We start from the raw sequence: 12561 nt of genomic DNA on the forward strand, positions 1-12561 counted from the left end.
ATCAACGCGGGAGAAACTTACAAGTAAAACTTCGTTTTCGTATGTTATATAAAACTTAGTTTATTCTGTCAAACTCACATAATACAATACTGTTTGGCTATAGATTAGGCGTCACTAAAGCATTAATTACGAACTGATCTAAGTTTTTATTAGATTAATATTACTCGGGGCTCTACAGTGCGACCATTTCAGTTGCATTTGAGGCTGAAAACTAGGCTACTGAGTGCGACTATGAAAAAAATATTTAGGAGAACGTCGACTGACTCAAATCAGCATATTTGAGTTTGCGCTGAAGGAGCTTCAAAGGTTTCTAACATACTCAGTGGCTGCATTGAGTAATGTAGCCTATCACTTACTGCCCTATCCACTCATTATAACAAACAACGCGAAGATAGACTGTAAATTAGATTCACTGTGCAGTGTAAGGAGCTGATTATAATAGAGTTTTGTGAGATTGCAAACTAAGATGAGTGACAGCTTTTAATGATTATTAAGGGAGTTTGCAAATGTGATGGATTTCATACAACAGTTCATTAAACAAGAAGTTAATATTAATTTAAGTGACTTATATTTTCTGACTACAACAGTATTGCCTTATTTTGCTCTATTTGGTCAACGAAAATAGTTTCCGACAAAGTAACAGCTGAGCGCTGCGATCTCCATTCAAACACAGCTGTTTTGTTTATGCATGAGCTGCGTTTTTAAACGAATCTAGTGTCAATAAAGACAGTCATGTACTTCGTTCCTGAATGAATCAGCAGTTCAAACGAATCAAATAAATGAATGATTCAGTGATAAAATCAGTGACATGCCGCCACCTGCTGGCAGTTTTAGTTTAATTTTTAAAGTGTATTTCCTGTTATTTAAATAATTTAATATTTCTATATTCAAAATTTTATATTTAAAACATTAACCTCAACATGAATTTATGAATTTAATTGCACTCTCAGCTTCATTAAACATTTGAAAATACACCTACAAGCCACTTGTGTGGTCTTCTGTGCCACCTCTGTAGTACAAATTTATTCCTTAAATACTGATTGCATTTGATTGATAACTTATTGTTATTCTACTTTTTATTCTGTTGTTTTAATTAGAAATGTTAAAAAGCTTATTCATTTTTGAAGATGACATACTTTTAATAAAGTTAGAAAAATGCCATTACAAAGGTAAAAACAAAATTCCCTGTAAATCACTTTAAGGAGTCAAATATCACCTCGTAATGGGATTTTTAATTATTGATTAGAAGGTGCTCCTGAATTTTTGACCGTACTCGTAAAAAGAAAAGTAAGTGTAGAGCCCTGTTACTCCATGAGTTGATATGTAAATTATTGCAGATTTGGGCAACATTTAATGCACTATCTTTGGCTCTTAAAGTCACATATGTAGAACAGTTTTTGTTACCCAGACAGACAAGTAGTATTTTATTAATTTATGTCTGACAACAGAAACAGAAAATATTTAAATTAAGCACTGACAGCATATTTCCACAAAAATGTAGGGTTTATGATAAATAATCGAAATGAAGAGGAAAGCAGTCAACATCCACCTTCTTCAGCAAAAGGTCTGTAAATTCTGAGAACATTTAGGGCTTAATTTACTGCAACAGTCAGTGTACCAATTGTTTTGATGAAGTGATGGGTTAAACATCTATGCTTCTTGTTTACTTTTACTCTCATTTGAAATGAATTTGCACTCCAAATAAATATGAGGGTACTTGCAGTTGAATTGCAGAGCGACTTTTTTTCTGTTTTGCTCTATACAGATTTTTTTACATTTTGCTCTGTATAGTAATAGCCTACTGAACTTTATATGCACCTAGAATTATTGGTAACACCAAAAATTATTGTCTGCCATTAGATTTAGGCATGCAACACTTTTTTAGACGATAGTATAGATAGTGCAGATAGACGATAGTATAGTGTATTGACGATAGTCAGAGGTATCGCTGAGAGCTGATGTCTTTGTCGATAGTCAAGACGATATTACAGGAGCTGCCCCACATCTTTAAAATTAGTTTTCTGTGAGTGTACACAGCGGCAGCACCTCTGCTAGAACGTCACTAACATCTACATATTCCTAATAAATTACATTATGCTTGTCTCAGGAAGTCTTTAATGTAGGCTTACTAAATCACACTTCAGCCATGCCATTGTCACATGGTCTGCCTGTGTCATTTGTTTCTGATCCAATCTATTTAAATTCAATCCAATCCGATCCAAGCTATTTAAAGGAATGAAGACACAGGACACAGGAAAAGTGTTTAAATGTGTCGTTTTGATTGTGAGATCAGTTTCACAGTTTGCACTGTATTATTTTTATGGTTTAGATGCTAAAAGGGAGAGTGCTTTCAGTTTCAAAGTCCTGCCCACTCTGCTTCCCCAATCAATATACAAGAACGGAGGAAAGGTCTTCAGACCCACAACCACAGCATCCTGGAAGTCATTCATTTGACGTACAACCTGTAAGTTTTTTTTAACTTTTTCTACTCTATACACAGTACTGTGCAAAAGTTTTAGGCCACTAGTATTTTCACCAGTTAAAAAATGGTTTTAAGTTTGACCCAGAATCTGATCCAGATGGAGAAGCACCTGATGAAGAAGTTGCAACTCAGCGGCTACAGCAGGACGTCTCCGAATGGTTAGTTTAAAATATTGTGTCTGGATACGGTACTTTAGTTGGTTTGTTTATGTATGCTGTTACAGTTATTATCATGTAGCTAATGCTAGCCATAGGCTCGGATGAAGGAACTAAAAAAATACTTTGGTGTTCATTTGTACATCCAAACACTGAGCAACTGCCATGCTTCGCTCGTTTGCAAGCAATGATGTCTCTCGAGGAAAAGAAAATATTGCGCTCGCCTCGCACGGTAGTAGCTCATTTTCTCATGGGCAGGCAAAGCAGAGAAAGGGGAGGTGACCTTTCCCCGTGTGATGACATAAAGGGAAGATTCCAGATCGGGCCATCTGAGCTTTCATTTTCTCAAAGGCGAAGCAGGATACCCAGGGCTCGGTTTACACATATCGCCATTTCTAGCCACTGGGGGACCATAGGCAGGCTAGGAGAACTCATATTAATGTTAAAAAATCTCATAAAGTGAAATTTTCATGCCATGGGACGTTTAATAGACTTTATAGACCTGTAATAGCTGTGTTTGTGATGTTTGAGTTAGGGGAGGTGTGATGAGCGAAAGGAGTGTTTACAATGGTTGTTAGAAAATTACTTTATTTTTGTAGCCTACTATGTTACCGCAGGTGACACTAATAGCTCAGAAACTGCCAATCCTACCTTTAAATGCCTTAATTATCAGACAATGATTCATTTAATCACCTCACCACTAGGGTGATCAATTCCAGTCCCAATTGTAGAATAAGACTGAAAAAAACTCAACATGCAAAAAGCGGCAAAGTGTTTAGCGTCTTGACCATGGGGTTGAAGTTAGACTTGTTAAGAGCAAGACAGTGGTACTAGAGATGCTCAATACAAGAAATGACTACAACACTCATTTTGATAGCGAATTCAGATTCAATGAACTGTAACAGGTTCACTCATGAGTTCAAGACTGAAGATCAGTCACAAACACACCGAGATTGATTACACCCTGTTAAATCACTCCAACAAACTGGACTGAACTCCAACAACCACTTTAGCTGGTAATATTCTTAGAGGGAAGGTTTCATCACGACTATAAAAAAATGGAAAGACTTTCTCTGTGAAGATGGTTTTTAGTGTGCGCAAATGTTTGTTAGTTGCGGCATCACAAAATGATAGCTTTCCTCTGCCCCAGTCCAGCTCCAGTCTCACCTTCTGAAGCTTCTCTTTAACTGAAAAGGGGTTGTTGGGGATCTCTGGAGACTGTGAGAAATATTCATCATCTTTGTACCAAACACACCAGACACTGGTGTTAAAGAAATCTGCTCCATTCCTTTGGTTTGATTCTGTGGTTACACCAATGATCCACCATGAATTGTCTCCAACCTCCACATCCCAGAAGTGTGTTCCTGAGTTAAATCCCTCTGAACCCAGAACACAAGAATATTTCTCAAATCTCTCTGGATTATCAGGAACCAGTTGCTGTGTCTTGCTGCGTCTCAGACTGGTCAGATTATCAGACAGAATCAGACGTGGATGTGCAGTGTTTGGGTCCAGAGTCACAGGAGCTGAGGAGAGATACATACAACATATACTTTTTTTCAGATGATTTAAATAGCAGAAGTGAACATTATTTCTAATAAATACCTTTCCTATTGCTGAAACGTTTTTGCTGACAGTCTACTGGGATTTTGATGAGTGCTGTTTTTGGCAGATCATCTTTTTAATTTATTTTTAACATTTATATACAGAAGTCAGGGGTTTCAGAGGAATGTTTTTCTGAGGTCCAATGAGGAAGGGGCGTGCCAATAAAAATGTTCCTGTGACCCTGAGAATTTAAGCAAGGACCTGGCATAAGTTTACACTATGTCTGTAACATCTTAGCTCTTTAAAAGACTCACTGTTTTGAACAAGTTCCTGCATCTTCTTCCAGACTCTGAAGGTCAGGTTTTTCAGGTGATTTGCCATATTAACCAAAGCTCCTGAAAGCATCTGTGGATTCTGCTGTGAACTCTGGGCTCTGGATAAAACAATAACATTCACTAGTCAGACCTACAGTGAGCGTAGTGAGTTCACAATCAAAGACACAAGTGACACCACGTCTCACTTACCTTTCCATTGTGACATTAAAATGCTGCAAAATATGAACAAAACAATTTATTATCTCCTTTAACAATCAATATTTCCATTAATTGTGCAATTAATTGTGTTAAAGGAGCTTCTCAATACAGGGTGAGTTTGACTATGCTGGACAATGAGCAAGCTGTTTTGTGCAAAAGAACTAATTTTCAGTACTCACTTGTAGAATTGAGACGTCACTGGCGTTCATCTTCTCTTCTATGTCTTTTATTGTGTCTGATAGAGCTGAGATCTGTCTGTTCATCTCCTCAAGCTTCTCCTTCATCATCTGACTCTTCTGCTCTTCCTCTTTCCTCAGTGCAGTGATTGCAGTTTTTTCTTCATCTTGCAGAAATTGATAAAGCTTCTTAAACTCCTCTTTAATCTGCTGCTCTGTGTGCTCAGCCTGAGTCTGAATATAAAAACAGAGAAATTTACCTCTGCATTCTTATACTGTATAGATTAAATATGTTTTGTCCATATAAATTGTGTTAAAAAAAAACTGGGCATTTGACTCTGTCACCTTGATTTGCAGAACTGTTTTATTATACTCTCTTTTCATTTTTTCTGTGTGTTTAAGCTTCTCTTGTAAGGACGTCAGTGCTGTTTTGAGCTGCTCCTTGAATTTAACAGTGAAACAGTGAAAACTTGTTTGATCAGTTCCTGTATATGCATATACAGTGCAAACTAGGTACTTATGCATGGATACATTTTATTGGTAACACTTTATAATAACATTCAGTTGTAATTATAAGTGATTAGTTAATGATTCACTTCTTTTACAAATTATGATTAAGTGTTCATAAATGATTAATAAGTGATATGTTAATATGACTGATCAACTGACCAGTAAATGGATTTAGAAAAGTTACTAGTTAATATATTATTAATCCCTTATTATTCATTGAAATGTCAACTGTATTATTGTCTCAATAAACATCTGTTAATCATGAACAAATGATGATCAAACCATTAGTATAAATGATCGCTATATAATTTATGTATGTTTCGTTAAAGTTGTAAACTGGTCTGTTAAAAAGCAAAAAAATGCAATTATGCTAAAACTATTTTTTTAAAGAATAATACATTACAGTGGGGCAAAAAAGTATTTAGTCAGCCACCAATTGTGCAAGTTCTTCCACTTAAAAAGATGAGAGAGGCCTGTAATTTTCATCATAAGGGTATACCTCAACTATGAGAGACAAAATGAGAAAAAAAATCCAGAAAATCACATTGTAGGATTTTTAAAGAATTAATTGGTAAATTCTCACAGACCTGTAACTTCTTCTTTAAGAGGCTCCTCTGTCCTACACTCGTTACCTGTATTAATGGAATCTGTTTGAACTAGGGATGCACCGAAATTAAAATTCTTGGCCGAAGCCGAAGCCGAACAAAATGGAACACTGGGCCGAAGGCCGAAGGCCGAATACCGAACATGGTTTTTCGCATTCTTTTTCCCCAGGCCTGTTTTTCCATTTTTTTAATTTATTTTTTTTGTCACCACTGCATAAATTAAATATCCAAAATGTGCTTTTTACTGTTTTGTCCTGCTTTTCAAAAAAAAAAAATAAATAAATAAATAAATTACAAAACAACAATTTAAAAATATTTACTTAACACTGAACATTTTTTTAACATTCTATCAGACATTATACCAACAAAGCAAAATTTAACTAAAAATTAATAAGTTACTAAAATAATATTTTTGGGCCATTTTTGAGATCAGGCATGTATTTTTTTACTGTACAAATAAATGCAGCCTTGCTGAGCAGAAGAGAATTCTTTTAAAACATACTACAGATCCCAATTTGAACACTATTGTGAATGTTATAATAAATGTATAGAGCTGTTGTAGGGTAATTATTATTATTTTATTTTACTTTACAGAACAACAGTAAAATTACAATACTAACATTTATGAATGTTGATGGAGTTGTTGCTTTTCTTAGACTTTATTTTGGCAGAAACCCGCTGGAAGATTTTAGTGCTTCTTTTGTTGACAACAGCATGCAGATATTTAAATGATTCTCATTACGAATTTGGGAAGATGTTTGTAGCACTTATCACATTGTCATGTGTCTTTAAAAAAAAATGTTACTGAGCAAAAGACGAGTAGGCTACAGTGTTTTAACGCAGATGTTCCTCGCGCTTTGGACTTTGAACCCTGGCACCGCGAGCTCGTGCAGCGCTGTTTGAATACATGCAATCCCTGCTTGTATTAGAAAACATAACATTCTGCAGTTTATTTACTAATCAGTTGAGGCTATTTCGCGATTTCAATCATCATAGTAACCAGCATCAACCACCTCTTCCTCTTCTCATCGGAGACATGAGATGCAGCGCTAAGCATCTAACTGTCGGTGCTTCGTGCTTGGAATTATTATTTTAACTGTCTTTCTCTGACAGTTTTAAATACTTTCACACTGCAGACGTGTTTGCTGCATTAGTGCGCGCCTCTATTTGATCGCGTCACGTCATTGTTCGGTACAATTTATTCGGTCTTTTCGCTTATTCGGCCGAACACCGAAAGAGATTTTTTTGCTATTTTCGGCCGAACAATTTCGGTTGCCGAACATTCGGTGCATCCCTAGTTTGAACTCGTTATCAGTATAAAAGACACCTGTCCACAACCTCAAACAGTCCAACTCCAAACTCCACCATGGCCAAGACCAAAGAGCTGTCAAAGGACACCAGAAACAAAATTGTAGACCTGCAATAGGTAAGCAGCTTGGTGTGAAGAAATCAACAATTATTAGAAAATGGAAGACATACAAGACCACTGATAATCTCCCTCGATCTGGGGCTCCACGCAAGATCTCACCCCGTGGGGTCAAAATGATCACAAGAACTGTGAGCAAAAATCCCAGAACCACACGGGGGCCTAGTGAATGACCTGCAGAGAGCTGGGACCAAAGTAACAAAGGCTACCATCAGTAACACACTGCGCCGCCAGGGACTCAAATCCTGCAGTGCCAGACGTGTCCCCCTGCTTAAGCCAGTACATGTCCGGCCCGTCTGAAGTTTGCTAGAGAGCATTGGGAGAATGTCATATGGTCAGATGAAACCAAAATAGAACTTTTTGGTAAAAACTCAACTTGTCGTGTTTGGAGGAGAAAGAATGCTGAGTTGCATCCAAAGAACACCATACCTACTGTGAAGCATGGGGGTGGAAACATCACGCTTTGGGGCTGATTTTCTGCAAAGGGACCAGGACGACTGATCCGTGTAAACGAAAGGATGAATGGGGCCATGTATCGTGAGATTTTGAGTGAAAACCTCCTTCCATCAGCAAGGGCATTGAAGATGAAACGTGGCTGGGTCTTTCAGCATGACAATGATCCCAAACACACCGCCCGGGCAACGAAGGAGTGGCTTCGTAAGAAGCATTTCAAGGTCCTGGAGTGGCCTAGCCAGTCTCAGATCTCAACCCCATCAAAAATCTGTGTTGCTCAGCGACAGCCCCAAAACATTACTGCTCTAGAGGAGATCTGCATGGAGGAATGGGCGAAAATACCAGCAACCGTGTGTGAAAACCTTGTGAAGACTTTGAAAACGTTTGACCTCTGTCATTGCCAACAAAGGGTATATAACAAAGTATTGAGATGAAATTTTGTTATTGACCAAATACTTATTTTCCACCATAATTTGCAAATAAATTCTTTAAAAATCCTACAATGTGATTTTCTGGATTTTTTTTTCATAGTTGAGGTATACTTATGATGAAAATTACAGGCCTCTCTCATCTTTTTAAGTGGGAGAACTTGCACAATTGGTGGCTGACTAAATACTTTTTTGCCCCACTGTATTTGCTGTCAAGTCGCTGAGAAAGGGTTTAACACAACCCACTGGAATCCCCTGACTGTAAGTCATTTACACCTTTATTCACTTGACAGCAAATAATTGATTATTCTTTAAAAAAAAAAAATAAATAGTTTTAGCATAATTGCATTTTTGTGCTTTTTAACAGACCAGCTTACAACTTTAACGAAACATACATGAATTATATCCTGATCATTTACTAATGGTTTAATCATCATTTGTTCAAGATTAACAAATGTGTATTGAGATAATATTACAATGAAGACATTTCAATCATTTCTAAGTGATTAATAATATATTAACTTGTAACTATTTTCCATTTACTAAGGATCTGTTTGATTATTTCATGATGCTATTTTTTAAGATAACTTATGACAGATTTGTAAATCGTTAGCATATTACTTAATAATAATTTATGAACGTATAGTCATGTTTTTAAATGATTAGTTCATCATCATCTAATCACTTATAAATGATTTACAACTTAATCTACAAAACAGATAAAAATATTAACATATAATTTATGAATGCATAGTAATGTTTTGTAAATGATTAGTTAATCATTAACTAATTACTTGTAAATGAATTAACAAAACATACACATTGTTAGCATATCACTTATTAATCGCTTATGAATGTTATTATAAACTGAACATTATTATAAAGTGTTACCATTAGCCAGCTTCTAGTAAAGAAAAGAATGTGTCCTTTACCTTGTAAGATGGAACAACTTCATTGATGGGGCGGAATCTGTGATTGACATGTTTTTCTGAATCTCTGCACACAACACACACAGGCTGTTCATCATCCAAGCAGAGAAGTTTGAGTTTCTCATTGTGGAGACTGCAGACCTCCTCAGACCTTGAAGCGCCGTCTTCTGTCAGTGACTCACACAAGTTTTTTAACACCAAATTACAAGGAGGGCCGCGTTTTGAAGATCTTCTCCTGCAGATAGGACAATCCTGAGTATTCCTGGCTTCCCAAAACTTCTGAAGACATTCTTTACAGACACTGTGACTACATGACAGGATAACAGGAGCCTTGAATATTTCACAGCACACAGGACAAGACAGATCTTCCACAGATACTGTTTTCACAAAAGCCATTTCCAGCTTTCAAATCCAATGATCTTGACTTGTCTTTCACTTTCTCTTCTTTTGTTTCATAAATAACCATTAGAATCAGCAGGTCTGCTTTGTTCTAGAGTCTCAGTCCAGTAGAAATACAAAATCCTTTTTGTACGTTTTTCTGTCTACATCACTGAATCCTTTTTGCTTTTGTTGAGATAAGTTGAGATAAGTCACCCTATGGCACCGAAGAGAGAAATCCTTCCTGATACTTTCAGAAAGAGGGTGGAGTTCATAGTGATTGTCTGGTTCTTTGAATCTTCTTTTGTTGATTTTAATCAAGTTTTTCCTGTAGGGGGAGTGAGTATATGAAATGGTTAAACAACTGCACAAGTTGAATTATACTGATCAATCCAGCATCTCACTTCATATTTCTTTTCTGACGTGCTGTCAGTTTGAGGTATTTATAAGTTCTTACTTCTTATGGATTCTTATGGCCATAAGCTTGATTTGTCACTCCAGTATAAAGTGACCCCATTTCCAGTCATAGACTTAGATTTTTATTGGATTGTTTAAATTGAACAACTTTTATTCTTGACTCCTAGATAAATTTGATTTAGCTGCCATCTACCAACATCATGAGTTATTACAGTGATGCACTGATAAAATAAACCAACAAACATAGAAATTTCTATTTTAACCAGAGCTAGACTTTTCTATGTGGGGTGGTCAAGGCTACTTCAGGGGGTCCACAGACCATGAAAGAAAATTGAAGGCATCAAAGGAGCACAAATGATAATTTAAATAGAAAGAGAGAGAGAAATAAAAAGACTATTAAACAGTTATTGTAGTAGGGTGACAAAAAAATACATTTTAGTTAACACATGTGGGGCACCTATGGGGTAAGTTGTCAGTTGCACAGTATTCGCAAAAAAGTTGAGAAGATTTGTAACAATGCAATACCATGCCATCTTCTCCAGCATATGTGTATTAGAAGTTCTCCACTGTGGCAGATTGTGTGGTCCAACAGGGTTACTTCACACTACCCCACCTTATGACAATGTGACTGCAATGTATATGCGTGTATTACTAGCACAGATGTAAACATAATATTTGTTAGGCTAAATTTGAATCTCTCTTATCTCTATTATTTGATTAACTGTCTGTTAATAGATCAAAATGTCTAACGTAACGTTAACATTCACAGCTACACAACTTTTGTAAAACCTAAACCCGATGGATGCGAGGTGAATTCAAGGTGTCAGTCCAAAACAGTGAATCTAATCACCATACAGGTAAAAGTTCACTTCAAGAATGAACAAACTGGCTTGCCTGCAGTATCAACCCATTCTGCAGTAAAATCAGGGTGATCTATAATATTAGGCTGTATCTTCTCTGTATTCAATCCACAGAAAGACAAACAGTCTTTACACACACTTTACACAGTGTTTGTTATTTGTTTTAGCCCAGGGTAATTTTCAGAATTTCAAAACTTTTCTTGGGCTCTGGAACACCATTCAGAACTGTAGTGAGTTTGAGTTATCAAACAAAGACACAAGTGACTACATGACAGCTCACCTTTTTTATTGTGGCATTAAATCTCTGGAAAATATACATTTGCATCCAAAGTGATTTACAAATGAAATACAAAACAAAACAATTCAGAATCTCCTCAAACAATATTTGCATAAAATAACTGTGTTAAAGGAAGGCCAAAAAACACAATGGACCAACACCAGCAGATGACATTGCACCCCAAATCATCACAGACTGTGGAAACTTAACACTGAACTTCAAGAAACTTGGGCTATGAGCTTCTCCACCCTTCCTCCAGATTCTAGGACCTTGATTTCCAAATGAAATACAAAACTTGCTCTCATCTGAAAAGAGGATTTTGAACCACTGGGTAACAGTCCAGTTCTTCTTCTTAGCCCACATAAGACGCCTCTGACGTTGTCTCTGGTTCAGGAGTGGCTTAACAAGAGGAATACGACAACTGTAGCCAAATTCCTTGACACATCTGTGTGTGGTGGCTCTTGATGCCTTGACCCCAGCCTCAGTACATTCCTTGTGAAGTTCACCCAAATTTTTTAATCGATTTTGCTTGACAATCCTCATAAGGCTGCTGTTCTCTCGGTTGGTTGTGCATCTTTTTCTTCCACACTTTTTCCTTCCACTCAACTTTCTGTTAACATGCTTGGATACAGCACTCTGTGAACAGCCAGCTTCTTTGGCAATGAATGTTTGTGTCTTACCCTCCTTGTGAAGGGTGTCAATGATTGTCTTCTGGACAACTGTCAGATCAGCAGTCTTCCCCATGATTGTGTAGCCTAGTGAACCAAACTGAGAGACCATTTTGAAGGCTCAGGAAACTTTTGCAGGTGTTTTGAGTTGATTAGCTGATTGGCATGTCACCATATTCTAATTTGTTGAGATGTTTGGTGGGTTTTTGTTAAATTTGAGCCAAAATCATCACAATTAAAAGAACCAAAGACTTAAACTACTTCAGTCTGTGTGAATTGAATTTATTTAATACACAAGTTTCACAATTTGAGTTGAATTACTGAAATAAATGAACTTTTCCATGACATTCTAATTTATTGAGATGCACCTGTATAACTGTTATGATCTCTAGCTGGAGTGCCCACGAGCTTCGCTAGAGGGCACCACATCCTGTACCCTTTACCACTCACCCCGAACTCCATTTCCCATAATCCTTTGCTTGGACATCTCATCTATTGCATCACCTGTCTCTAATCAGATCTCATCATCAGTTCACAGCTGTCTCACATTAGAAGGGCTTTAAAAGTAGCACACTCTCTCTGTCTTCGCTGGTGATTGAATGATGTATATCTCTTCTGTGGTGTCTGAGTTTCCTTGCCTTTGTGTTTGGATCCCTGGACTGTTTTCTTGTTTATGATTGTTTTGCTGCCTGCCCTGACCATAGCCTGATTACCTGGATCAC

General features: G+C 36.9%; 1 protein-coding gene across 1 annotated transcript; it reads right to left on the bottom strand.

Moving 5' to 3' along the window:
- Positions 1-1490: 1490 nt before the first annotated feature.
- LOC131521816 (zinc-binding protein A33-like) lies at positions 1491-9727 on the bottom strand. The gene is made up of 6 exons (XM_058746899.1): positions 9243-9727; positions 5234-5329; positions 4892-5122; positions 4704-4726; positions 4494-4612; positions 1491-4160 (listed from the first exon to the last, which is right to left on the bottom strand). The coding sequence occupies exons 1-6, from the start codon at positions 9633-9635 to the stop codon at positions 3610-3612; spliced, it is 1413 nt and encodes a 470-aa protein (XP_058602882.1). The 5' UTR covers positions 9636-9727; the 3' UTR covers positions 1491-3609.
- Between the last annotated feature and the right edge of the window lie 2834 nt (positions 9728-12561).

This window comes from Onychostoma macrolepis, chromosome 16 (assembly GCF_012432095.1).
Source record: "Onychostoma macrolepis isolate SWU-2019 chromosome 16, ASM1243209v1, whole genome shotgun sequence".
NCBI lineage: Eukaryota > Metazoa > Chordata > Actinopteri > Cypriniformes > Cyprinidae > Onychostoma > Onychostoma macrolepis.